The 27,561-nt window shown below is 45.0% G+C and overlaps 1 protein-coding gene across 1 annotated transcript; it reads left to right on the forward strand.

Annotated features, from left to right (window-relative positions):
- The first annotated feature begins 5,493 nt into the window (after positions 1-5,493).
- On the forward strand, positions 5,494-25,981 carry SERPINB12 (serpin family B member 12). The gene is made up of 8 exons (XM_027526120.1): positions 5,494-5,559; positions 15,230-15,415; positions 18,389-18,523; positions 19,235-19,375; positions 20,908-21,025; positions 21,850-21,992; positions 23,109-23,276; positions 24,740-25,981. Exons 2-8 carry the CDS (start codon positions 15,248-15,250, stop codon positions 25,142-25,144), a joined length of 1,278 nt encoding a protein of 425 aa, XP_027381921.1. The 5' UTR covers positions 5,494-5,559; positions 15,230-15,247; the 3' UTR covers positions 25,145-25,981.
- The last annotated feature ends 1,580 nt before the right edge of the window (positions 25,982-27,561 follow it).

Raw genomic sequence — 27,561 nt, forward strand, 5'->3', positions numbered from 1 at the left:
TCTTTTGTAGTGGGATAAGGTTTTCTTTATTGATACAATGCAGACAGTATTATTTACTCCTCAAATTCTGATGCTCATTCAGTCATGGCTTGGGGATGATTTTTGATAGAACACTGAGTGTACTGTCCTGAAATTTCATAAAGAGGAAGAGAACATTCTATGGAAATTCAATGACCTCAGAAGTCCTCTAAGGATGTATTTTCCTTCAGATATGAATCATGCTTTGAAAAAGAGTCAGTGTTGCTATAATGATGATAGGTAATATCTGGTGAGTTGTGCAAGTGCATCATTCCTCTGAAATAGCCTAACTCTGAGAGAAAGAGAGAGCGAGAGCCCAACAAGGTTAGGGCGGGGCTCACTGAAAGACAGGGAATGAGAGACGAGGAAGACAGAGACAGAGAAGGAGCCGGGGACTTTCTGGTGGCCCAGCGGCTAAGACTGCACGGTCCCAATGCAAGAAACCCAGGTGTGGTCCCTGGTCAGGGAACCAGATCTCGCGTGTTGTAACTAAGGGTTTGCATGCTGTGATAAGATAGAAGTTCCTGCATGCTGCACCCGAGACCCAGTGCAGCCCAATAAATAAATGTTTTAAAAAACCATTCTGAAAAACCTCATTAAAAAGACGAGAAGAAACCAGGGAGATAAGGAAGAGGGGAGAGAATTTGTTCATTAGTTAGGTTCTGTCTGATATGCCACAGGAAGACAATCACGCTGGTGACAACGCCCGGTGAGTTTCCTGGACGCTGCAGTCACGGCTGGGCAGGTCACAGAGTCAGGGAGATGGTGTTTGCAATACCCTCTCTCTCAGCTACACTTTGCTTACTTCACACTCACTAACACTTGAGACCATAGGGTGTTGAAACTTCTCAGTCCGTTTGCTGGGAGTGGACTGGGGCAAGCTATGAAAACCATTCCCTGTGGATTTTGCATATCACATTCACAAACTGTGAACTCGCGCAGTTTCACAGCGCTTCAAGGGCTCTGTAAGGTGCTCAGGGAGAGTAAGGAAGAGGGAGAGAGAGTCCAGGAAAGAAGGTGCGGCGCAGATACACGATGGAGTACTACTCAGCCGTGTGGGAGCGAAATGACGCCGTCTGCAGCGACAGGGATAGACCTGGAGATGGTCACACCAGGTGCAGTGAGTCAGGAGCAGACAAACATCGTGTGACACCACTTACACGTGACGTCCGAAATAAGACACAGCTGATCTCACCGATGAACCAGAAACAGACTCACAGACGCTGAGAACAGACTCCTGGTTGCCGAGGGTGTGGGGGGGAGGGATGGATTGGGAGTCTGGGATTAGCAGATGTTAGCTATTATATACAGAAGGGATGAACAGCAAGGTCTTACTGTATCCATGTTCTGTGATAAACTGTAACGGAAAAGAATATGAAAAAGAATGCATATATGTGGTTGGCCAAAAAGTTCATTTGAGTTTTTCCATAACATGTACTGGAAAAAGCTGAACAAGCTTTTTGGCTATATATCACTGTGTTGTACAGTAGAAATTAACATAATATTATAAATCAGCTATACTTCAATAAAAAGAGAGAGAGAAAGTCCAGACTTTCTAGCAGCCCTTTGTAAAGGCTTCCTCTGTAATCTGTGTTTTCCAGGAATGATAGGCTGTGGGAGACTGTGTAAAGAGAGGCTGTGTTAGTGGAATATTCTATTCTAAAGGAGTGATAACACAGAATTAGAGATAATTACTTTAATTTGAAACTCATTGTTCTAATGACCACAGATGTAGGTCTCCCTCCCCCCTCACCCCTGTCTTATAGGTTAATTATTCTGATTCATGGTCATTATTTAAGACACATAGAATTACTTGTTCAACACCTATCCTTAGTCGTTTCCACAGGCTGTAAGACGTGGCTGTTTCTTCCTCTGTCTGGTCTTGAACTGACTTCATCAGAGCAGACTTTAGCTGGAGACAGTCCTCACTGACTTATAGGTATGTGCTTGGATGGGACAAACTGTTGATGGCGGAGGTGCCTTTTGGGACTCATTGTCTTGGTATTGAAGCTGTATGTGTTTCAGATCTTAGTTTTGGGATCAGAGAAGCAGGCGGGTGCTAATACCTTCCTGCTATTTTCTAGCATCATGACTGAGCACCTTAACTTGCCTGAATCCTGGTTTTCTCATTTATCACCTTGAGATAATAATATCTCCCTCCCTGACATATTGGAAGGACTCAATGAGGTAATGAAGCTGGAAGGCCCTCCATGAATGTTCATTACTTGTAGACACAGGTCATACAGTCTGGATAATAAGCCCTTATTGCTTATTAGGGGTCATGGGTGCAGGAACAATCACACTCTTGACATTGTACACCCAGTGTCTGACATGTAGTAGGCACTCAGAACTTAGTTATTCATCAAATAAACGTCTGGGTCATTATTTTATTGCAATAGTCAAGGAGCTTAGAGTTTTGTCTGAGGTTAAGTTCAAACCAAGATGCATATTTTTATTACATTTGTTCTATGTAAGGAGAGGTTATGTATCTAAGGATGTAAGATTTTCATGGACTTTAAAAATTATAATATGTCGTCATTTAAAGTAAGGATGAGCAAGTGCTAGTCACTCACTTGTGTCCGACTCTTTGCCACTCCATGGACTGTAGCCCTCCAGGCTCCTCTGTTCAAGGGATTTCCCAGGCAAGAATACTGGAGTGGGTTGCCATTTCTTTCTTCAGGGGATCTTCCTGATCCAGGGACATAAAACACATCTCTTATGTCTCCTGCATTGGCAGGCAGGTTCTTTACCACTAACGCCACCTGGGAAGCCCCGTACCAGGTGTAATATTCCAGGCAGAAAAAGACCAGTTACTAAAGGGTTAACTGATTGGCTCATACATAACTCATGATGCATCCTTACATATGTAGGGGAAGTTATCTTACTCTACACTTGATGAAACCCTGTTTTTACAGCTGCTGCCACAGAAAAACTTCTTTAACTTGCCTTGAACAGAGCACTGACCTTCAAAATTCCTTCAAACTCTAGCCTAATTCTCTGACACCATAAGTCATTGGTATTAGAGACTGACCTTCCTCAGTCACTCACATGAAATTACATATGGAAGGTTCCAAGTGGTGCTTGACACATGGTGGAGATGCTCAACGAATTCTCTTGCCCCCTCTAGTGATTTATCATAGTACCTTCATATCTAGTTACGCTCAGTGGAGGGTTTCATCATTACAAATCTCCAGGGGATCTTCCCGGCTCAGGGCTCGAGCCCAAATCTCCCACATTGCAAGCAGATTCTTTACCATCTGAGCTACTTGAGAAGCCCGTAGAACAATCGCACTACTCCAACTTTTTTAGGGTTGCAAGACACAGTCATCTGTAACCAGATCTTTGTTGGATTATTTGAAAGAATGAACAGATGCAATCCTAGATGAAAGATATTCAAACAAGCATTGGATCTGCCCAGGCACCCAAACTGGAGCTGGGCAGAGATCCAGGGAGCTGGGCAAACAAATCACCCTGTTGTGAATGTCAACAGCACACGTTTTGCGTGGCAATGCTGGGCAGCGATCTCAGGAAGTAGTTACCGATCAACTGCACGAAATAGTCGTTGATTCGCAGGCTAAAACTTTCCAAGCCCTTGTAAATCAAAACCAACGACCAAACTCAACTGAGAAATGATGGTTTTAGAGGTTTATGGAAACATTTAGAGAAAAAAAATCCATTCGCATTTGCTAGTGAAAAAATGAAGGCAATTCACAGCAAAATTGAGTAAGCAAGGACGGCCACGGCAGGGCAGGTAGATGTGACCTATGGTTCACATACCCAGTTATATTTGGGTGTAAAATGTGTTCTTTTTCTCCCCAGCTTTACCGAGGTATAACTGACAAACAAAAATTGTATGTATTTAAGGTATGCAAATATTTTGATATCTGCATACGTTGTGAAATAATCACTACGATGGAGCTAATTAACATATGACCACCTCATAAAGTATTCTTAAAGTGCTGGGCATTATCTGGGTAAATTCATGTCGTTCACTTTATGGACTTACTGAAATTTTTACCTCCCTCTGTCTCACTGCTGAAGTAAACTGTCAGCAGTCCTTATTACCAAGGGTTAAACCAAAAAAGGAAAGTAACAGTACTTTTCTTTTCTGTGTTTCCCAGAGTTGAGAGACCCTGTTGATGTTGAGCTACTGATTCCCACTGGTTGATATTTTACCTTCTAAAGTGGTTTTCACTTGTTCAATTTATACATCATCTTAAGTAGCTTATGTTCTCCACGTAAGTTTACAAACACATAGAGCATATACAACAGTGTATATTCTCCTTAAAGGCAATACTCTTATTTTAAAAAGTTTTCTTTTAAATTTCCCTGTATTTAATACAATAATTGTATTTGTTGGGTTGGAGCTCACATAATACTGTTGTCTGACAAGAAGTTAGAAAAGGAAGACAAAGCTGTCAAAAAAGGAACCAAGCCATAGAGGAGTCCTTATTTTGTCCCTAACTTGTGTTGATTGCAAAGCTTTTACTGTTCCTCTCTCATTAATAGTTACAGCCTTTGTACCCTATTCAGGAACTGCCCTGTTTATGGTCATAAACAAAGCAGGGTCGTGGAATGCTAGAACTAGAATGACATCAGAAATTATTTATTTCAGTTTCAAAACTATTTTTTTTTTCAGTTGTGGAATACATTTGTCTGATAAAAGCTTTATTGGGAGCCCAATAAGGAAGAAAAAAAGAAAAGAAGGGTAAGAGGAAAGACAGAAAGAAAAGGAGGAAAGTGGGAGCAACTGGGGTCTATAGTCATTTGAGGAAATAAAAATAAAATAGATGAGCAGGTCACAGAGTGCAGGAAGGGAAGCTGTACAGGTTTTCTGGAGACACTGGTCCAGAATTGATCAGTCCTTTGTTTCTTAGCCAACTAGTTCATTTCTAGAATGTACCTCCCATCACCCTGCTCTGCCCCACCCCGTCTCTGTCAGCAGGTCTTGATAATTTCCATCTTCCCGTTGTTATTCAACTATTCAAGTAGATAAATTAAATAGCAATCCCCAACCCCCACCCCAAAGATACTGCAGGGAAAACCCCCAAAACTTTGAAAATAACTTAAAGCGTATTTTGAAAGTCATTTGTAATAGTTAAAAAAAAAAGTTTTGAATAAACTATAGAAATTCAAGCATAAGAGAATATCCAAGACATGGGTATAAAATAAAACGGTTCTTTGCATCTTTATCTAGTATCAGGGTTTGGGTTGAAAGGTACAGGTCAGCTATTACTATGAGGTCTCTATAAAGAGAACCAGTTAGAAAGATCAAAGGAAATATACAAATAGTAAGTTAAATGCTTAATGTAGCTGAAGGCACAGAGTGTGAGGATTTGTTTAAAAATGTGGGACACGCATTCCTGTTTCTTTTGTTTCTTTTTTTGTCATTAATCAATGACAGTTGTACCCCGGATGCCGAAATGGCACTTGGAAGAATGCCAGTGTGGGAGGGGCAGAGTTCATATATTTCCATTCCTGACAGGGTGTGGATTGAAACCCGCCTGGCCAGCTGTTAGGAGCACCTCTGAAGGCAAGAAGGTAAATGCTCGCATTGCCTGTTATTTTTAGTGATGGACATTGCACTGGAATTTTACATTAAACGCTCGAAACCCAAAGCTGACTTGATTGAAATCAAAGGCTGTGCAATTTTATTTTTATTAAATCAAATATCTTTTAAAACAGAGCAATTTGTTTTACGATGGTTTGAATTTTTTTGTAAATGTGGCAATACCTGTATCTTTCACAAGTATTTCTTGTGTAAGAATTGTTTATCATTTACTTAATTATAACCAGGCTTTATATTTATTCCACTAAAATGGTATCACCTATGTGAACTTAGAATTTCATTCTTGGGTTCTTAATAGCTTTGTGGAAATTATAAAAAATTATAAGTCATGGAATAATTTGGGGATATAAATTTTTTCTTTCTATTCTATATAGGTAAGAATAATTTCACTCAATGTTTTGGGTTGTTAGAAAATCTGTTTAGTCTAAGCTTTAAAATTTTCACTTTAAAGGAAATCATATTTTAATAAGTGAATAATTTCTTATATATAGTAGGAAATTAATCAAAAGTTGATTCTATTGTATAATGTCTATTGATTACAGCTGCCTACAGAATGTATACAGTTAATAAGAAATAATTATCATCTAATATTTCAAGCATTAGAATTGCTTGCAATGGAAAAGAAGTAAATGATAGCTAATAAATCTATAAAAATGTAGCAAGTGCTCATATATGCCATCATTCTTTATGATGGGATGCAAAGATGAATAGAAACATGGAACCTACCCTCAAGAGCATAATGCTTTGGAAGCAAAGAGTGTGCTCAGTGTGTGGTCCGGTGCTGACCGTGCTGACTGTGCTGACCATGTGGTCGGTTGCTAAGCTGTGCTGACTCTTGTGACCCTCTAGCCTGGAGGCCACCAGGCTCCTCTGTCCGTGGGATTCTCCAGGCAAGAAGACTGGAGTGGGTTGCCATTTCCTTCTCCCAGGGGTCTCCCTGACCTAGGGATGGAACCCAGGGATCTTTACTCAGTGGTAAAGAATTGCACTGCAGGTGGATTCTTTACCACTGAGCCACCTGGGAAGCCGTGGAAGCAAAGATAGAAATATAAAAAACAGACAGAGTGATAAGGGAAACAAATATACAAATGTGTGTGCTTCATGTGAACAAATATAAATATGTTTCATATATACATATGGTTGCAAGATTAGAAAGCACATGGAAAAATAAAGGCAATTGATTTGTCAGTACTGTGAGAGCAAAATTCAAATTTATTGAACTTGTTTGGCCTTGGGAACCATGTTCAGTATCTTGTAATAACCTATAATAAAAAAAGAGTCTAAGGGTTTGCTGCATTGCAGGCAGATTCTTTACCATCTGAGCCACCAGGGATGCCCCTGAATAAATAGATATATGTATATACGTAACTGGATCACTTTGCTGAACTTCTGAAACTAACAGAACATTTAAATTCACCTATATTTCAATAAAAATTAAACAAAAATAACAAACAAACAACCCCCCAAAGTGTATTGTGCAGATGGAAGTACCTCATTACTGATATTCCACCATTTGTACAGCAGATTTGAATTGGAGAATCAAAGTTCTTCTACTTCGTTACTTGTTAGGTAAATAACAAGTCACTTACCTGGGAAGTACAATAGGGAAAAATATGATACTTTGTTATTGATATCAAAGTGATATCTTTTTTTTCCCTGATTAAACTTGCTCAGTAGCACCAGCGATGGCTGGCTTCCCTGGTGGCTCAGCAGTGAAGAATCTGGCTGCAAGTACAGGAGACATGGATTGGATCCCTGGGTCAGGAAGATCCCCTGGAGGAGGCCATGGCAACCCACTCCAGTATTCTTACCTGGAGAATCCCCGGGACAGAGGAGCCTGATGGGCTGCAGTCCATGGGGTCACGAAGAGCTGGACACGAGTGAGGCCACTTAGCAAGCGAGCGTGTATGTGTGTGTGCCTGGTTCACTTTGCTGTGCACCTGGAGCAAACCCAACATTGCACACCAACTACATTCCAGTGAAAAAACCATTTTTAAAAATGGCCACACCAAGTGACCCACCACACGCCCTATGGCAGGGAGATGCCTCCAGCGGGTATATGTTTTACTGATGTCTCTGAGCGGGGACCTGGGCTGTAGAAAAGGACCACCCAGCATGGCACCCATCAGGGCTGTTCTGAACTGACCTCTCTGCCCTTGGGCAACTCAGGCATTCGTTTGTCTGTCCTTCCAAGACTCCTGTGATCTACCCAGGAGTTCTCCTCTAGATTGAATATTTGCTGGAAAATCTTTTCCACATTGCATTGAAATCTGTATAAATGCATCATAAATGTAGATTGGAATTGCAAGACTGCAAACCCTTTTATCTCAAATCCAGACTGACTTACATAATTTAATATTTAAGTCCCCAAAACACCTCCTGCCAGCCATGGTGGTGGTGTTTAGTCACTAAATCATGTTCGACTCTTTGCAACCCCATGAACTGTAACCCACCAGGCTCCCTTGTCCATGGGATTCTCCAGGCAAGGATACTGGAGTGCGGTGCCATGCCCTCCTCCAGAGGATCTTCCTGACCCAGGGACTGAACCCAGGTCTCCTGCATCTCCTGCATTGGCAGGTGGGTCCTTTACCACTAGAGCCACCAGGGAAGCCCCACATATATTTATATCTACTCTTTTTTAGATTATCTCCCCATATAGGTCATTATAGAGTATTCAGTTTTGCTCTGGAGCAAGAGTGTTATCTGTGACCGTGGGCAGCGAGGTGCAGGCGGAAAGAGGGAGGCTTTGAACTTGGGCTGAATTGACTGGTGTGAACATCAGCTGCATCACTTAATGGCTGGATGTACAATGAAGATACTTTCTAGACTTATGAGATGTTTTGAGAACTACAGACAACGTTTATGAAATGTGGGTCACATTGAAGGCTCAAATGAAGTGGTAGCTGTTATTACAAAGTCATCATGGGTGAAGGTAGTACTAATTTCTTGAGCTGAATAGATTTTTGAGGGACCTTTCTCTCTTAAAAAGTTGTTTCAATCTAAAGATAATGATGACTGAGGTAAATTATGTACAAGTTTTTCAAGTTGTAGTTTATTAAGTGGCAGCTTACATCAGCAACCAGCCTTTAGGTTTAGACCTAGCCAAACAGAAGCTTCGTGTGTGGTGGATCTTTTCTAGATTAGATATAAAGTACTTCCTGTTAATGTTTGGGGAACATATCCTATTTGTATCTGGAGCCAAATTTCACTGTGATAAGTTACTCTTGATGTTTGAGTATAATCTTAGCCCTTGTGTTAAACACAAACTTGCAACGCCTAAAAATGAATTGCCATGTTTAGTAATATATTTAGAGCATATTTTAAAATTATATATAACTTTAAAAAGTTATATATGTATATACACTCCTACATATAAAATAGACAACCAACAAGGACCCAATGGGGAAATATAATGAATATTTTGTATAGTTCAGTTCAGTCACTCAGTCATGTCCGACTCTTTGCGACACCATGGACTGCAGCACACCAGGCTGCCCTGTCCACCACCAACTCCCTGAGCTTGCTCAAGCTCATGTCCATTGAGTCAGTGAGGCCATCCAACCATCTCATCCTCTGTTGTCCCCTTCTCCAGCCTTCAATCTTTCCCAGCATCAGGGTCTTTCTCAGTGAGTCAGTTCTTTGCATCAGGTGGCCAAAGTATTGGAGTCTCAGCTTCAGCATCCAATGAATATTCAGGATTGATTTCCTTTAGGATGGACTGGCTGGATCTCCTTGCAGTCCAAGGGACTCTCAAGAGTCTTCTTTAACACCAGTTTGAAAGCACAAATTCTTCGGCGCTCAGCTTTCTTTATAGTCCAACTCTCACATCCCTACATGACCATAGGAAAAACCATAGCCTTGACTAGACAAATCTTTGTTGGCAAAGTAATGTCTCTGCTTTTTAATATGCTGTCTAGATTGGTCATAACTTTTCTTCCAAGGAGCAATTGTCTTTTAATTTCATGGCTGCAGTCACCATCTGCAGTGATTTTGGAGCCCCCCAAGATAAAGCCTGTCACTATTTTCATTGTTTCCCAATCTATTTGCCGTGAAGTGATGGGACTGGATGCCATAATCTTAGTTTTCTGAATATTGAATTTTAAGCCTACTTTTTCACTCTCCTGTTTCACTTTCATCAAGAGGCTCTTTAGTTCTTCTTCACTTTCTGCCATAAGGGGGTTGTCATCTGCGTATCTGAGGTATTGATATTTCTCCCAGCAATCTTGATTCTAGCTTGTGCTTCATCCAGCTTGGCATTTCGCATGATCTACTCTGCATATAAGTTAAATAAGCAGGGTGACAATATACAGCCTTGATGAACTCCTTTCCCAATTTGGAACCAGTCTGTGTTCATATCCAGGTCTAACTGTTGCTTCCTGACCTGCATACAGGCTTGTAGTAGTAGTAGGTTTGTAGTAACCTCTAAGAAAAAAGAACCTGAAAAATAATTCACTTACATAGCTGAATCACTGTGCTATCCGCCCAAAAGCAATACAGCGTTGCAAACAACTACACGTCAATTTAACAAATCAAGAGAATTAAAATAAAATATGTAATATGTATATGTATGCACATAAAGTGTTAGTTGCTCAGTCGTCTCTGACTCTTTGTGACCCCAAGGCTGTAGCCCGCCAGGCTTTTCTGTCCATGAGACTTGCCAGGGAAGAATAATGGAGTGGGTTGCCATTTCCTTCTCCAGCAGATCTTCTCAACCCAGGGACTGAATCTGAGTCTCCTGCATCGGCAGTGGACTCTTTACCGCTGAGCCACCAGGGAAGCCTGTTCTGCAATAGAGTGTGGATTTCTCAAAGGCAGAAACTGTCTTGTTCAGTTTATCTTTTCATACTCAGTGACTAAGCCAGTGGGAGAATTTCATAAACGCTTGTTTATCAAAACATTAGATTATTGTCAGATTTAGCCAGTTTCTAATTGTAGAATTAAAAAAAAAAACCCTCAGAAGATGATTGCCATTTAATTAAGTTATTCAGTGTTCATGTTTTCCATAGTTTAGAGTTTTGTATAAAGACAGGTGGCTCAGAGGGTAAAAGTGTCCATCTGCAATGTGGAAGAGTCGGGTTTGATCCCTGGGTTAGGAAGATCCACTGGAGAAGGAAATGGCAACACACTCCAGTACTTTTGACTAGAAACTTTCATGGACGGTAGAGCCTGGTGGGCTACAGTCCTTGGGATCGCAAAGAGTTGCGCAGGACTGAGCCACTCTTGGGCTTCCCTTGTAGCTCAGCTGGTGACGAATCCGCCTGCAGTGTGGGAGACCTGGGTTCGACCCCTGGGTTGGGAAGATCCCCTGGAGAAGGGAAAGGGTACCCACTCCAGTATTCTGTCCTGCAGAATTCCATGGACGGTGTAAGTCCATGGGGTCTCAAAGAGTCGGACAGACTGAGCGACTTTCACTTCACTTTCACATGAAGCCAGAAGGATTCTCCCTATTACAGATGCTCACACAGAGTCATCAATATCCATTGCCACTCTCAGGGCACTCTTCTCTTACTACGCTTTCATCTCTGCCTTGGGAGGGGAGGTGGTGCGAAGCTATGCTGCCTTCTGGGGAGGCTTAGAACTAGCCTACGGGGTTGATGCTGTTCAGTCAGTCAGTCCTGTCCAACTCTTTGCGACCCCATGGACTGCAGCATGCCAGGCTTTCCTGTCCTTCTCTATCTCCCGGAGCTTACTCAAACTCATGTCCATTGAGTCAGGGTTGGCATCCAACCATCTCATTCTCTGTTGTCCCCTTCTCTTCCTGCCCTCAATCTTTCCCAGCATGACAGTCTTTTCTAATGAGTCAGTTCTTCGAATCAGGTGGCCATAGTACTGGAGCTTGAGCTTCAGCATCAGTCCTGCCAATGAATATTCAGGACTGATTTCCTTTAGAATTGACTCTTTCAATCTCCTAACAGTCCAAGGGACTCTCAAGAGTCTTTTTCAGTGCAGTTTGAAAGCATCAACTCTTTGGCACTCAGCCTTCTTTATGGTCCGACTCTCACATCTGTACATGACTACTGCAAAAACCAGAGCTGTGACTAGATGGTCCTTTGTTGGCAAAGTAATGTCTCTGCTTTTTAATATGCTCTCTAGGTTTGTCACAGTTTTTCTTGCTATCACAGCTAACTCGGTTAATGCTCAGGGAAAGAGGACAAGACGGTAGTTGGAGCCACATTAGGGAACTTATGCAAAGTTCACAAAATTGAGTGCAGATTCCATGTTCTTTTCTTTTTAAATATTTCTTTCTTTATTTGGCTGCATTGTGTCTTGGTGGTGTCAGGTGAGATCTTTCACTGAAGCACATGGGCTCCCCACTTGTGGCCTGTGGGCTCCGCAGTTGCACAAGGGCTCAGTTGCTCCGTGGCACGGGGGATCTTGGTCCACAGCATTGCGAGGCAGGTTCTTAGCCACTGGGCCACCAGGGAAATCCAGATTCCTTGTTCTTTACGCACAAATGGGCAGAGAGAGTTTGGTGGTGGTGGTGGGGTGGGGCTGGGGTGGGGCTGCTCTGCAGCTCACAGAGTAAAGACAATTCCAGAATGAGAAATGAGGGCCCAAAGCAGTACATTCAGTGAGAACAGGCCCAGGCAGGGGGAGGGCTCAGCCTCATCTTTTCCCCGCCAGTGTTTCATTGTGTACAGATTCCCTCACCTCTGCCGGCCTGGTTTTTTTTTTTTTGAATCTGGGGAAGAAGGGAGTGGCCGGCATGAACAACTCTGCTCTTTTTAAAGCAGGTAAGACACTAATTGTTGAGGTCTGTGCGTTGTCATGCCAGAAAGCAACGCCCTTTCACTCTGGGCCACATCCACACCAGGGAACAAGGTGAAGCTGTGCAAACAGCTGGGAGCCAAGGGCTGGGCTGGGATCATTCAGTCGTTAATCCAAGTCCATTTTCCTCGTCAATATTGTCTGCATCAAATCTTCTTTTCATAGCAGGGAATAAATAGCCACAATGGCCATGGCCTTCCCCTCCCTTGATACCAAACTTTTTTTTTGGCCAGGCCATGTGGCATTTGGGATCTTAGTTCCCTGATCAGGGATTGAAACCACGCCCTCTGCGTTGTGAGTGCAGAGTCTTAACCACTGGACCTCCAGGGAAGTTCCCATTCCAAAGATTTTGATCAAATATCAACATTGGTTGTACAGCCAAGGCTTTAAAAAACATAAGGCTATTTTTTATCCAAAATTTTATGATTTAACAAAAGCCCGTGAATCCCCTCAACTCAGATATTTTAAAATTTATTTGATTTCTCTACTTTTTTAGTCGACTTGTCACTACATGAGCTGTGCTTATAGGTAGAATGTGTTGGAGGTGAAGATATTTTTCAACACACCAAGTTTAGCTTTCTGAGGTGTGAGGCATTACTGAATTTCCAGACGCACCAGGAACATATGTTTCTTGGAAAGTACCTTACCGGAACCCAGTATTAATAGCACAAAATGAGAAATACGTTATGGACAAATTTGGCAGAAAAAAAAATGTGACATTAAAAATGGACCAAGGCCAGACCAAGAGGAGGAAGCGCGTGTGCGGTGGGCATGTGCGTGCCAGCCCGACACTGAGGGGCGACGCAGCAGAAATAGCAAATATAGTAGAGGGAGCACTTAATCTGGATAAATCCGTGGAAGTTTTTAAAAAATCGATTAATTTACTTTTGCTGTGCTGGGTCTTCGTTGCTGCATGCAGGCAGTCTCTGGTTGCCGTGCATGGAGGCGGCTTCCTGTGTGGGGCACAGGCTCAAGGGGCAGAGGCGCAGTCATTGCCTCTCAGGCCCAGTTTCTCGAGGCATGGTGGATCTTCCCGGACCAGGGACCGAACCCGTGTCCCTGGCACTGATAACAGAATTCTTAACCACTGGACCACCAGAGAAGTCCACAAGTGGGATTTAATTCCTCAGTTTCTTCATCTCTAAAAAGGGAGTGATAGTATCTAACTTCGGAGAAGGCAATGGCACCCACTCCAGTACTCCTGCCTGGAAAATCCCATGGACGGAGGAGCCTGGTGGGCTGCAGTCCATGGGGTCGCTAAGAGTCGGACACGACTGAGCGCCTTCACTTTCACTTTTCACTTTCATGCACTGGAGAAGGAAATGGCAACCCACCCCAGTGTTCTTGCCTGGAGAATCCCAGGGATGGGGCAGCCTGGTGGGCTGCCATCTATGGGGTTGCACAGAGTCGGACACGACTAAAGTGACTTAGCAGCAGCAGCAGTAGTATCTAACTTGCAGAGTAGGATTAAAGCTAATATATATAAAACATACATCTGGCACAGTTTTAAAAAGTTGCCTAATGCTATCTTTTTGAATTAGGGTTTATAGACTAAAAAGGTCCATACTTGCCTGGGGGCCCACTGGTTGGGCTTCAGCACTTCCAGGGCAGGGGCTCGGGTTCCATCTCTAGTTGGGGAACTCCCAAATGCCGCATGGTGTGGTCAACGAAATAAAAATGCAAAAAAAATTTTAACAAAGGTCTAAACTGGGAAGATGCTAAAGATGCAGTAACTATTGCCTAACACTTACTGTGGGCCTCAAGTCTAGTGGTAAAAACACAAATAAGAGGGCTTACGTTTCCATCCTGGAACACCACAATAGTCACAGGCAAAAAGACAGAAGAAAGGACAGCTCATCTGAGAGGGATGGGTCCAAGCTGAAGGCTTCGTAAGAGTCTCTTGAGTCTTCTGGAGTAGACTTTTGGTGGGCAAGGTTTAGAACCACTAATGAATTCTAAACCTCCAAGATCTTTCAAGGCTTATTATCTTGAATAATGCCAATGACTGACTTCAGAGCCCCATGTCCTGTAGGCTGCATGTGGAATGAGTCAGGAGGTGAGAATTTTCCAGTGGACACAGCCCCGGATGACCAGCTGGACGTTTCCGATGTTGTAGAACACAGAGGGGAGGAAACTGAGGAAACACTTAGGAGAAGGAGGTGGAATGACCTTGGTGGTCAACTTGACCTTGGGAAATGGTAGCCTTTGACTTTATTTACCTAATTAAAGGCAGTTCTACAACAAAGTAAGTAGAATTCCTCTAAAGATATGTTTAAACTCTAATCCCCAGTACCTGTGAATGAGACCTTATACGAAGTAGGGGGTTTGCAGATGTAAACAAGTTAAGGTGAGTTCCTGCCGGATTAGGGTGAGCCTTAAACCAAAGGCGAGTGTCCAGATGCGACACACACGGAAGACACGGGGAGGAGCGCGATGCGAAGCTGGGGGCCGAGGTTAGAGTGATGTCTCTACAAGCCGAGGACTGCTGCCAGTGGGGCTGGGAGAGAGGCATGGGACGGATCTTCCCTCAGAGTCTCTGAAAAACTCCTTGGTTTTGGACTTCTGGCCTCCAGAACCCTGGGAAAGTCCATTTTTTGTTATTTGAGTCACCCGGTTTGCAGCTATTTGTTACGGCAGGCCCAGGAAACTGATCACACCACTTAATGAATACAGATCTCTATCTGAGTCAGTATCAATATCCACATCTCCATGTATATACCATGAGGATAATGACCTTAGTTTTCCAGTTTTTAATGACACGGTGACTAATGGTGTATGGTTGTATCTTGGGTGTTTAAAACGACAGCTGTTTACCTACTGTGCCCTGAGGATCGTTTCTCTCTCTCTTTTGTTTTGTTTTCTTGTTGGTTTCAGAGTGTCATCAGATTCACAATGGACTCTCTCATCGCAGCAAATACCAAGTTTTGCTTTGATCTGTTCCAAAAGATCAGCACAGATGACTGTCGGAAGAACATCTTCTTCTGCCCGCTGAGCCTCTCGGCCGCGCTCGGCATGGTCCGCCTGGGGGCCAGGAGCGGCAGCGCGCGCCAGATCGACCAGGTGCGGACCGCGCTCCGCGTCCGGGCGCAGAGTCGGCCCCGATCCCTTGGCAAGCCTGACTGTTCCCTGCGCCCCGGGGTTGCTGGGAACTGCATTTTCATTTATGGGGCACGCCCTGCTTTCTCTTCAATCCAACCGTACTTCCAGGCTCAGGGGCGCCCCTGGCTCCCTGAGGACGCCTGCTGCGTCTCACCTGACAGCTGCTCTCCTGTCTCTGTCTGTCTGCGTGCGTGCTCAGCCACCTCAGTCGTGCCTGACTCTTTGCAACCTCATTAACTGGAGCCTGCCTGGATTTCCCAGGCAAGAATACTGGAGTGGGTTGCATTCCCTTCTCCAGGGGATCTTCCCGACCCAGGGATCCAACCTGCATCTTTTATGTCTCCTGCATTGTAGGCAGATCTTTCCCTACTGAGTCACCAGGGAAGCCCTTGTCTGTCTACATGTCTGGTGCTTTTTCTCTATATAATTATTGATACCAATATTGCCAGTATTTTTTAATATGTGCTTGTGTTTTCTCTCTCACTCATTCCATTAAATAAAAATGTATTAAGCACCAGTTATGTATCCAGTGGTGAAAGATTCTGGTGTCCTCCTTGACTTTCTCTCTCACTTCACATCCAGTTTGTCAGGAAGGACTGCTGGCTTTTCTTTTGAAATACATCCACGACTCTGGCCCTCCCCACCACCTCCCTGATGCCTGGATCCAGATTCCTCACGAGTGGCCTTGCTTCCACTGTCAGGGTTCTCAGCCCTGGTGCCAGAAAGATTCTTTAAAACCAAAGTCAGATCTTGTTTCCTGTTGGCTCAAAACCTGGACTTCCATTTCCCTAACGACAGAAGCCTGAGTTCTTGCAATGGCCTATGAGGGTTTAGGGGTCTGGGTTCTGGGTAACCTGGCGACTCCCTCCCTCGCCTCCCCTCTCTCTGGCCACACCGACCCCCCACCCCTTCCTTGGGAAATCCACACCCACTCCTGCTTTAGGGTCTTTGCTCCATCCTATGCCCCTAGGTGACTGATCTAGAACTTAATCTCTACTTTAGGACTGTGATCAGATTTCACCTTCTCAAACAGATTGACTTTGATTTCTCTATTTAAGGCTACATGTGTTTGTGTGTGTGTGTGTATGTGCGAGTGTGTGTTAGTTGCTCAGTCCTGTCCTACTCTTTGCGACCCCATGGACTATAGCCCTCCAGTCTCCTCTATCCATGGGACCCTCCAGGCAAGAGAATACTGGAGTGGGTAGCTGTTCCCTCCTCCAGAGGATCTTTCTGACTCAGGGATTGAACCTGGGTCTCCCATACTGCAGGCAGATTCTTTACCATCTGAGCCACCAGGGAAGCCCCTTAAGGCTGCATACTGACCCCCAACACTGTGAGATTCCCTCTTGTCCCAGCTGCTTTCCCCACATGCATTTTCCATCTTCTGACATACCGCCTAGAGTAATTAATTACTATTTCATCCCTCTCCCACTAGAATGTAACCTCTCAGCGGGCAGGACTCTGTCCTAGAGCAGCAACCCAATACAAATGTGTAGAATGAATGAATGCCCTCCAGTAAACCACAGGCTCCTGAGGCTGGCCTTACAATTGCCTGATCTAGTCCAGAGTGCAGAGGCTAAGTGTGAGCACAGCTGTGTCCCTAAAACGGAAGAGTGAATTATTGGATTGAGGCAGCAGGTGTGTGGGGTCATTCTACTTTATTCATGTGCTTTATTTGGTGTGTTACTCCGTCCCAGGTGGCGCAGTGGTAAAGAATCTGATTGCCAATGCAGGGGATGCAGGAGATGCAGGTTCAATCTTCTCCAGAAGATCCCCTGGAGAAGGGAATGGCAACCCATTCCAGTGTTCTTGCCTGTAAAATCCCATAGGCAGAGAGGCCTGGCAGGCTACAATCCATGGGATTACAGAGTCGGACACGACTTAGCGTGTCCATGCCCACACACACACCCCCCCCTTATTCCCTTAGCCACACTCGGCTAGATTGCAATCGGCATCCTCCAGGCCAGGTTTCGGATGCTCCTTCTCCAGGCTCTTGAGTGTCACAGCAGACCTACCCTGACGATGCCAGATGCCCCCCTTGTCTCCCATCTTTCTGCAAAGCTCTGGATAACTTATCTTCTGCTGTACTGATTTGAAGCTCTAGGTCAGCACAGTCTAACACAAATATAATCTAAGCCACATATGTAATTAAAAACTTTTTAGTAGCCATGCTAAGAAAGTATAAAAATAGATGAGACTAATTTTAATAATATATATTATTTAACCCAATACCTTGAAAATATTATCATAGCAACATGCAATCAGTTAAAACATTTAAATAAAAAATTTTATGTTCTTTTTTTTTCATATTAAGTCTTCAAAATCTGATGTGTATTTTATACTTCTAGTCAATTCAGGCCATCTCATAGCCAAGTGTGACTTGCAGATGCCTTGATAATCTTTTAGCTTGGCTACATTCTTTCTTAAATGCAGGGGCATAGCATTCTGTTTACTTCCCATCCTTCCACTTCACAGCCTGAGTCAAAAGAAACATGTACCTTTCTTTTTTTAAAATTTATTTTTAATTAGAGGATAATCGCTTTACAACATTGTGCTGGTTTCTGCCAAATGTCAACATGAATCAGCCACAGGTATACACTGTCCCCTCCCTCTTGAACCTCCCTGCCACCTCCCCCCCATCCCCCCCTCTCGGCTGTCACAGAGCCCCAGGCTGAGCTCCCTGCGTCAGACAGCAAATTCTCACCGGCTGTCTAATTTACACGAGGGATGTACCTGCCTCCATGCTGCTCTCTTAGTTTGTCCCACCCTGTCCTTCCCCAGCTGCCACCTTTCTTTAAACCGTTATTTAAACTGTTAATGATTATTTTAACTCTGTAATCCTTATCATTGCCACGTTATAAAAATGTTTCTGAAGCTGTTCAGACTTCCTGCTGTTTGTGTGGTCTGAAAGACCCCATCTCTACTCTCGCGCAGGTACTGCACTTCAACGAATTTTCCCAGAATAAAGGGAACGAGCCGGATCCCTGTCTGAAAAAAGCAGAGCAAGAAGTGCCTGCTGACAGCAACCTGGAAGGGCAGAAGGAAGTGACGGGGTCCCTGACCCTGCAGGTGGGCCACCATGAACTCTGCCCCTCCGTCCAAAGTGCTCCTCCGGCCTGTCCTGTGTGAGACCACAGTCTTTTCTCCTCCTGAGATCCTGGCAGACCTCAGCAGCCACAGCCGCAGCAATAATCCCAAATGACCCAATTCCTTTCTGATTATGCGTCTTATGTGTCCTTGGCTGTAAAGAGTAGGATCTAGAGTCTTCTGCTTAGGATCAAGAAGCTCAGACCATAGTCCCAGCACTCACCTAGATTTACAGGCCACGGTTCCCCAGGGTGGAGCTAGGCTGAGGAGGATGGGGTGGGGGAAGCAGCTCCCCACGACTCTCTCTCCACTTCTGCTGTTTCCTGCTGGAGTCTGTACTGACACTGAAGGTTTGTATGGGTTGTCTTATACCAGGAACTGTAAAGATATTCTCCAGTTTGTATATCCTCCTACGTTAGGAAGTTTAAGACTCTTTCTTGACTCTTTTTGAAAACAGAGGAAAACAAGGCACACTCATCCAAAATGCAGTGTGCTTTGTGGGGTCCCCGTTTTCGTATTTCCCGCCTGATCTTGATCCAACGTGGGAGCCAGGACAGGGACCACGCCCACCCTCCGTCCCTCGCTTCTTCTCCGCTTGCTCCCCCACCTGGTAACAAAGTGAAATGACAGCTTGCTTTATGAGGCTTTAACGCGTTTTAGTTAAGATCACGTTTTATTTCTTCCTTTGTTTAGACCGAGTCTTCAAAGGATGAGAGTGGACTGCTCAGCTGCTATTTCGGGCAGCTTCTCTCCAAATTAGCCAGGATCAAAGTCGATTACACCCTGAGTATTGCCAACAGGCTTTATGGGGAGCGAGAATTCCCAATCTGCCCGGTGAGTTAGGCGTGGCTGCTGATTAAAACCACCCTTTGACTTATATTTCAAAACCATCAGGGAGCTGGATTTCTCCCCTGCTGTCTAGAGCCCAAACCTCTGGCAGGAGGAGGTGGCGCTGGGATGTCCAGGACCCGTCTCTCTCTCCCCCACACCTTCTGTCGCCCTCCTCCCAGTTTTCCACTTGCACACTTCAGGAGGCCCCCTGACGGATGGGAGTGGGCGGGGAGCGGAGGGCCACGTGACGAACAGCCTCTGCAGGCCTGGAGCTCGTGTGGGTTTGGTAAGAATGCTCTCTCCTGTGACCTTGACGGTCTTTCCCACTCACGGTGCCTGGTAGAGGCACTGGTAGCTCCTCTCCCAGCTGGTCCCTCCCTCGCAGCTCAAAGCGCTTCTCTAAAACTCCCTTTTATGCCACGATCAGGCCACATGCCTATGAAATTGTACTCATTTTAAGATGCGGTGCAGTGTGGCCGAAGGAGACTGACTGGAGCCAAAAGGCGCAAGTCCTGTCTCTGTGGCTAAAGGCTTTGGAACCATCCGGGCTTCAGTTTCCTCTCTCGCCACTAGAGAGAGCGAGTGAGCCGCAGCGAGCGTGAGTGGGCGTGACCAATGCACAGGCGGGCCACGAGCGTCAGGGGCGTGTTTCAGGGGCGGGGTCGCGTTCTTGGACCAAAATTAGTATGTTCTCTTATAATGGAAATGAGATTTTATATGTTTTTTTTTTTTAAAACTAGCTTTATTGAAATATAAATTCATATAAAACACAACTCACTTATTAAAAATGCTCACAGCAGTGATTTCGGTATATTACATTACAAAATTCTTTAAAATTGTGGTAAAATATCTATAGCATAAAAACTGCCATTTTAACCTTTTCTAAGTATGCAGTTCGGTGGCATTAGTTGTATTCACGGTGTTGTGTAATGATTACCCTATTTCCAAAACGTTTTCATCACTGTGAATAGAAACTCTGTACAGTACCATTACTCAGTGTTCTAATTCTTAAAAACTTAAAGCATTTTACAGCAAAGGCTCTAAAGTTACTTGCTATTTGTCCTGTGCTGTGCTTAGTCTCTCAGTTGTGTCCGACACTTTGCGACCCCACGGACTGTAGCCCACCAGCCTCCTCTGTCCACGGGGATTCTCCAGGCAAGAATGCTGGAGTGGGTTGCCATGACCTCCTCCATTCCAACTCAGGAATCGAACTGGGGTCTCCTGCACTGCAGGCAAATTCTTTACCAGCTGAGCTGTGAGTCTCCACAAACGGGATGTCCAGGTCTGGTGGGAAAGCTAGTGTGCTTTTAACCGTGGACTGCTCCCTAATAAGCATTCTACACCCTCAATTAACACTACAGGAAATGAAATGTCTCTGTGTAATTAAGTCTGGGGGTAGATAGAGACCCCACGCACCCAGTATAAATGACTAGGCACTTCTTTCTCATTAGGCTTCTCAGGACTGCTTCACTCCTAAACTATTAGCATAATTGTATGGTTTTATGTCACTGTTTCCATTTATCTCAATTTATCAGGAATACTTAGATGGTGTGATTCAATTTTACCACACGACGGTCGAAAGTGTTGATTTTCGGAAAGACAGTGAAAAATCCAGGCAAGAGATTAACTTCTGGGTTGAATCTCAATCCCAAGGTAAGAAAGACCCAACACATTGGAGGTGATGTTCTTTTCCATTTAAAAGAAAAAGTCAGCCCAGCTTTGCAGATCACCGGTCTGTCGGGATCCGAGGCTCACGTGTGTGGATTGGGTCCAAAGCTTGTTGTGCGGGTGTCAAACAGTTAAAGTGCTTGGATGCTGCGGGTACTTATTTCTGGCCCTTTGCTCCATCATGAAGGTGAGATGCCTTCCAGCCAAGTACAGTATCAGCAGGAGGCCAATTAGTTCCATGTTTCTCTAAGGGTCAGTAGAAAGATGGTGAATAGAACCTGTTTATTCAGAGGGAAATAGAAATAAGATCCTAATTCTTGCCAAATTTTACCTAGATTTACAGATATTTTCTGAGTGAAGGAATGGTGGTGATGTGTAGTGAAAATTTGAGTTCAACAAAAATGGAAGAATATTTTCAATCTGAAACTGCCCTGTCTGACTTTTTTGGGGGTTTAGTTTTCTTGGATTAGGCTTCCCTGGTGCCTCAGTTGGTTAAAGAATCCACCTGCAATGCAAGAGACCTGGGTTCGAACCCTGGGTCAGGAAGATCCCTGGAGAAAGAACTGGCTTTCTACTCCAGTATGTTTGCTTGGGAAATCTCATGGACAGAGGAGCCTGGCGGTCTGCAGTCCATGGGGTCACAAGAGTTGGACACGAGAGCAACTAAACCACCACCAATTTTCTTGGATTACTTCCTGGATGAGACATACTTTAGTCTTGGGAATACTAAACTGCATTTAAAAAATCTGTCTACTTGAATACTTTTGCTACAATTCATATTTGGGATGTTCTCTGGAAACTTTTTTTAGGTAAAATCAAGGAACTCTTCAGCAAGGACAGTATCAACAGTGAGACCGTGCTGGTGCTGGTGAATGCTGTCTACTTCAAGGCCAAATGGGAGAAATATTTTGACTGCGAAAACACAGTTGATGCCGTTTTCTCTCTAAGTGAGGTACCAGAGCACTGTTTTCTAGATATTCACTCAGAATTTCCACCGAATGATGGGCAGTATGTATACTCACATCTAAACTTAGGTCTCTGGGTTACGACTGGCGTTTACAAGAGCATTTGGTTATTAATGAAAATCAGTGCCTAAAGATTACGAAGCATTTTTGTGCTAGGTGCTGCACTGAGCATTTTTCCTTCATTATTTCATTTCTTCCCCAAAATGACATTATGGAAATAGGTGTTATTAATAGTCCTACTTAGGAGTCCAGGGGGAAGAAATGCGTAGGTTACTCAGCCAAACTCATGCGTTACGATTCACGTGTGTATTTGCCTCAAAAACCTGTGTCCTCACTTCAAAAGAGCAATTATATATTATCAGTATTATATATATTGTATTTTGTATATTGTATGTGACTTATGACTATATATGGGTATTATACATGCACAGAAAGAGACCCAGTAGGGAACATACATTTAGCTATCAGCATAGGTAATGCCAGGAGAGAGACATGGTGTGTACATTTGTTTATTTTTCTACATTTTCTAACTTTCTGCACAAGAACAGCTGTGCTGTTCTCTCCAGCATGGCACGTGCTCCTCTGTCCATTGGCGACCTGCCGCATACTGTGAGGCTGTCATGAGGCTTACGGTGCCCTTTCCTCTGGCAGAAGCCCAGGTGGCAGGAGTTGTTATTTAGTACCCAGAAGCTTAGCATTTAACTAAGTTTCCCACTGATGCTTCTGTGGGGCCATCCAGGCCAGTAGGGATAGAGCATCCCGGGAGGCCAGAGGCTGGGGTGGAGCAGGTAAGGACGAGGAAGCTGGCAGGGCTGGTTTCAGCTGGAGAGGCTGTGGGTAGACACCTGGATGGACATCCTACCAACAAGGGGTCTTAGGAGCTGAAGAACCTACCAAAACCATGGAAAGATGGGATGTTGGCAAAGTAGGGGCCACCTGGTCAGTGGGCAGAAGGCTTTGTTAGACTGGACCCCTGTGGTTCTGAACTTTCGGGGGAAGCCCCTTCTCACCTGGACTGACCGTGATTTCAGGGAAGTTGGGGATTGTGTGGGTTTGTGAGCTTCTTGTGGCCATGCTGTGACTTTCTACCTTGTCTGCCTCAGAGTGAAAAGAAGAATGTGAAGATGATGAACCAGAACGGGCTGTTCAGAATTGGCTTCGTGGACGAGCTGAAGGCGCAGATCTTGGAGCTTCCGTACACGAAGGGGAAGCTTGACATGGTCGTGCTGCTGCCGTCCGGCTCTGCGGACAACCTGAAGGCCCTGGAAGAGGTAAGTCTTCATTTGCACATCTCTGCAGCTGCAGTCCATGGAGGCGCAAAGAGTCTGACACAACTGAGCGACTCAGCAACAATGACGACAGCATATTTTGGGGCTCCCCTTTTGGCTCAGATGGTGGAGAATCCTCCTGCAATGCAGGAGACCCAGGTTCAATTTCTAGGTCGGGAAGATCCCCTGCAGAAGGGAATGGCACCCCACTCCAGTACTCTTGCCTGGAGAATCCCATGGATGGAGGAGCCTGGTGGGGTACAGTCCATTGGGTTGCAAGTAATCGGACACGACTGAGCGACTAACACACACACACACACACACACCATATTTCATCATATCATCTTGAAGAAGGATGGTATCTGGGCTATCAGAGAATCAGAGAATACATACGAATCTGAATTCATGAGATATTTATTTCTCATTTGTCGAGAACTAAAGAACGAATGCCAAAAATATTGGATAGGACTTTTTTTGCTCATCTCGTGGTTCTCTGCAGTTATTTTTCCAGACCAAGGGATCTGGAAGCCGAGGAACTTGAGAATTGCAAAAATGAAGTAACTTTTCCTTTTTCCTGAATATCCTGACGTCTGGCCTCTTCTCACACTATTTTGCTGTAGCTCAGTTAGCGTTCCTTTAGCTTAATCCTCTTCCTCGGTCCTCGTGCTTGGACAGAAGTGGAGATGCTGATGTTGAAGCAGATTACTTGTGAAGTAGGAATTAATAATAAAGGTCCAGCTTGGTGGGGTGGGGGTGGGGAAGAGAGAAAGTGAGACAGAAATACAGGGATATGGGAGAACAGGGAGACAATGAGAACCATAACTCTTACTCCAAGTTTATCACGTGCCAGCGCTACGTGAGGGCTTCCCAGGGCGCTCAGTGGTGAAGAACCCGCCTGCCGTGCAGGAGACACGGGAGACGCGGCTTCCATCCCTGGGTTGGGAAGATCCCCTGGAGAAGGAAATGACCCTCCACTCCACTGTTCTCACCTGGAAAATTCCATGAACAGAGGAGCCCAGTGGGCTGCAGTCCATGAGGCCACAGAGAGCCTGACATGACTGAGCGACTGAGCACAGCCGTACTGTGGGAAGTACTTTACATACATTAGTTTGCTTAATCCTTGCAAAACTCCAGTGGTATTACCTCTGTTTTATAAAGAGGAGGTTGAACTTCAGAATATTAAGGATTGGCCAAGCTCACCTGATGTAATCTAATGAGCTTTGCTGAGCATTGAACACTAACCTGTCAGACACCAAAGAACAGAGGAATCCAAATTTTCTGGTATCTTTTAAAGAGGAAAGAGATTTTCTTGGAGGACTTTTAAATGAAATCAGAGGATTCTGAGGCAGAGACCTTGAGGATTGTTACCAGCGGTGGAAATAGATTCAGGCCCCCCTTGGAAGTGTATAGGGCATCCTTTGCAAGCTCATCATCTGACCTTGAATGTGATTTTCTTCCTCTTGTAGCTTGAAAGGAATATCACCTACGAAAAACTCGTGTCCTGGAGCAGTTCGGAAAATATGTCAGAAAAAAGAGTAGCTGTCTCCTTCCCTCGGTTCACCCTGGAAGACAGCTACGATCTCAACCCTATTCTACAAGACATGGGCATCACAGATATCTTTGATGAAACAGAGGCTGACCTTTCTGGAATCTCTCCAAGGCCCAGTTTGTACCTGTCAAAAGTCGTCCATAAAACTTTTCTGGAGGTGGATGAAAATGGCACCCAGGCGGTCGCAGCCAGTGGGGTTGTCGGCATGGAAAAGTCCTCACCATCCTGGGAGACATTTAACGCTAACCGCCCTTTTCTCTTTTTCATCAGACACAACAAAACCCAAACCATTCTCTTCTATGGCAGGGTCTGCTCTCCTTGAAAGGGGAACACGGTCTGGTGCTTGGAGCTGGGAGAAAGCGATGATATGATTCACCCCTGGTATCACAGGGGCATTTGCGTTTCGCTAGCATCCAGAGCTGACTGAATTTCATCACGACTCCACGCTCGCCACCTCTGGCCGTTGGTCCGCACTTCTCCTGACCTTTCTCTCACCCTGTCGCAGATCTCATCTAAGTCCTTTAGTACTAAAAGGTCCTGCTCCCTCCCCGAACTTTCACCACCCTAAGCTTTCAAGCATATAAGTTTACCTGCTGTGACCTGAAGGTCAGCATCATTGAGGACGATATAGATTCTAAGTTGCAGACCTCCTTATAAAGGAATCCTGAAAATTCAAGTCATTAGTCCGCTTCTAGGAACTGGCAGATGCAGGAAACACTTTTCCACGAGTCGCAAGAGAAAAGGTTTCCGTGGGATCTGTTTTGGAAACTCAGCCGTGCTCCTGCTGCGACCCTGTGCCCCGGGCGGGGCGCTCCTCCTCTTGCTGTCTGTCTTCTGCTGCCTGGAGGGTGTCCTGTGGGGCTGGGCTTGGTGGCGGCTCAAGGGAGTAAGACTCCCCCAGCGGCGAGCATTTTGCAGAGAGCAGGGTGGCATTTGTCTTGTGAATCTGACATGGACTCAGGAGAGTAGCCAGTGAATTAAAGAGAGACGTAGTCTCAGTTTTCCTTATAGAGCCATCACCATGAGGCACTTCCTCTGTCTCTTCTTCACACCTGTCCTCAGGGAATTCTCCTCTGAAGTTGCTCCTAAGGGCTTCCCTGGTGGCTTGGACGGTCAAGAACCCGCCTGCCAACGCAGGAGACCTGGGTTGGATCCCTGGGTTGGGAAGATCTCCTGGAGAAGGAAATGGCAACCCACTCCAGTATTCTAGCCTGGAAAATCCCATGGACAGAGGAGCCTGGTGGCTGCAGTCCACGGGGTCGCAGAGTTGGACACGCCTGAGCGACTGAGCTGCACCGCACTGGGCATGCGCTAGTGGCTCCTAAACAGCGCGCTGCAGGAGGGAGGGAGGGGCCGCCCTCACCGCTGGGCCCTCCTGTGCCCTCCCTCCATCCTCTGCCACGTGGCCTGATCTGTCCTCCCAGAGGGCTCCTAAGAGCCCACCGGGGCCTGGGCACGATGCTCGTGGAAACCCTTTCCCATCAACTGCAAGCCAGACACCAGAGCGTTCAAGACCCCAGGACACAGGGCCTTTGTTCTCGGAGGTGTCGATCTGAGTTCTTGATCTCTGCCTCAACTGCATGGTCTGGAGTGACCACTGACACTCTCCGGTAAAGGTGGATTCTGGCCTGGCTTGTGGTCCGGTTTCCCTGCCCTGTGACTGCCCTCCTCCCGGCTGCCCCTGTGTTGGTGAAGTGTGGCTGTAGCTGTTTCTACAGGAGGAGGCGGGTTAACTTCACCTGCTCTTGTGCCGGGCCTCCCCCTGGTTCTGTCTGTGCTCTCTCGTGCTCTCTCTCGTTCTCTCTCTCGTTCTCTCTCTCGTTCTCTCTGAAGAGACAAGGGTCATGCCCTTTATACAGGCGTCTCATGGTTCAGACTTGCTCACAGCATAAAAGATTCTCATTGGTAGCATGAGGCTGTTCTTCCAAGTCATTTACCCAGAATACATCTCCCACGTGTCAAATTTGTCTCAGATAATCAAAAATCATCTCTCCCGTGGTTCCCTTTTGAGGGTAGGGTTTCCAGGGCTGGTTCCGTACTGACCTGATGGTTTGGCTGGACACTGACCTTGATCTGTATTATGGGTCTGGCATTGTCTGGTGTTGCTTTTGTTCTTATTCTTTTCTTTGCTGTGCATATTTTCTCATTTGCATTGGGGTTTTTCAGAATTTTAATCACGAAGGGAAAATGAATCTATTTACAATAAAGAGAAGAGTGTGATTCTTAAATCTGTCTGAAGTCAGTAAATGCCATCTTTACTGACCTTTCACTAATCAAAATGTTTCCTAGTGAATAAAACATTTTTGTCATAAAATATGTATTATGTGTTACCAACTGACTTTTTTTAGTGATATAAATACTTTTAAGCTCTTCATCCAAAAATGCAATAATACATACCCTATAAAGCTAACAATTCTTTTCATTTATTTAGGAATAACACATCTTGTGCCAGCAATAATTCTTTTCCCAGCTTTCCACCCTAAGTACATATTAAGACATACCAAAAAAGATGAAAACTCACAGTAATTCTAAAATCTAAGGATGATGGCCAGTGGATCATCAGAATAAGGAAGACACCTCTGCTGATCGCACGTCGACGTGGCCGGGTGGAAAGGCACAGCTGAGAGGGGATCTGGGGGCGGCCTGTGTGCCAGCCTGCCTCATTTTCTCCCCCCAATGCCATCCCCTGAGTTCAGAAATACAAGACAGCACCAGTCTAAACCAGGCACCCATCTCTCT

The sequence above is a fragment of the Bos indicus x Bos taurus genome, chromosome 24 (assembly GCF_003369695.1).
Source record: "Bos indicus x Bos taurus breed Angus x Brahman F1 hybrid chromosome 24, Bos_hybrid_MaternalHap_v2.0, whole genome shotgun sequence".
In the NCBI taxonomy this organism is placed as follows: Eukaryota; Metazoa; Chordata; class Mammalia; order Artiodactyla; family Bovidae; genus Bos; species Bos indicus x Bos taurus.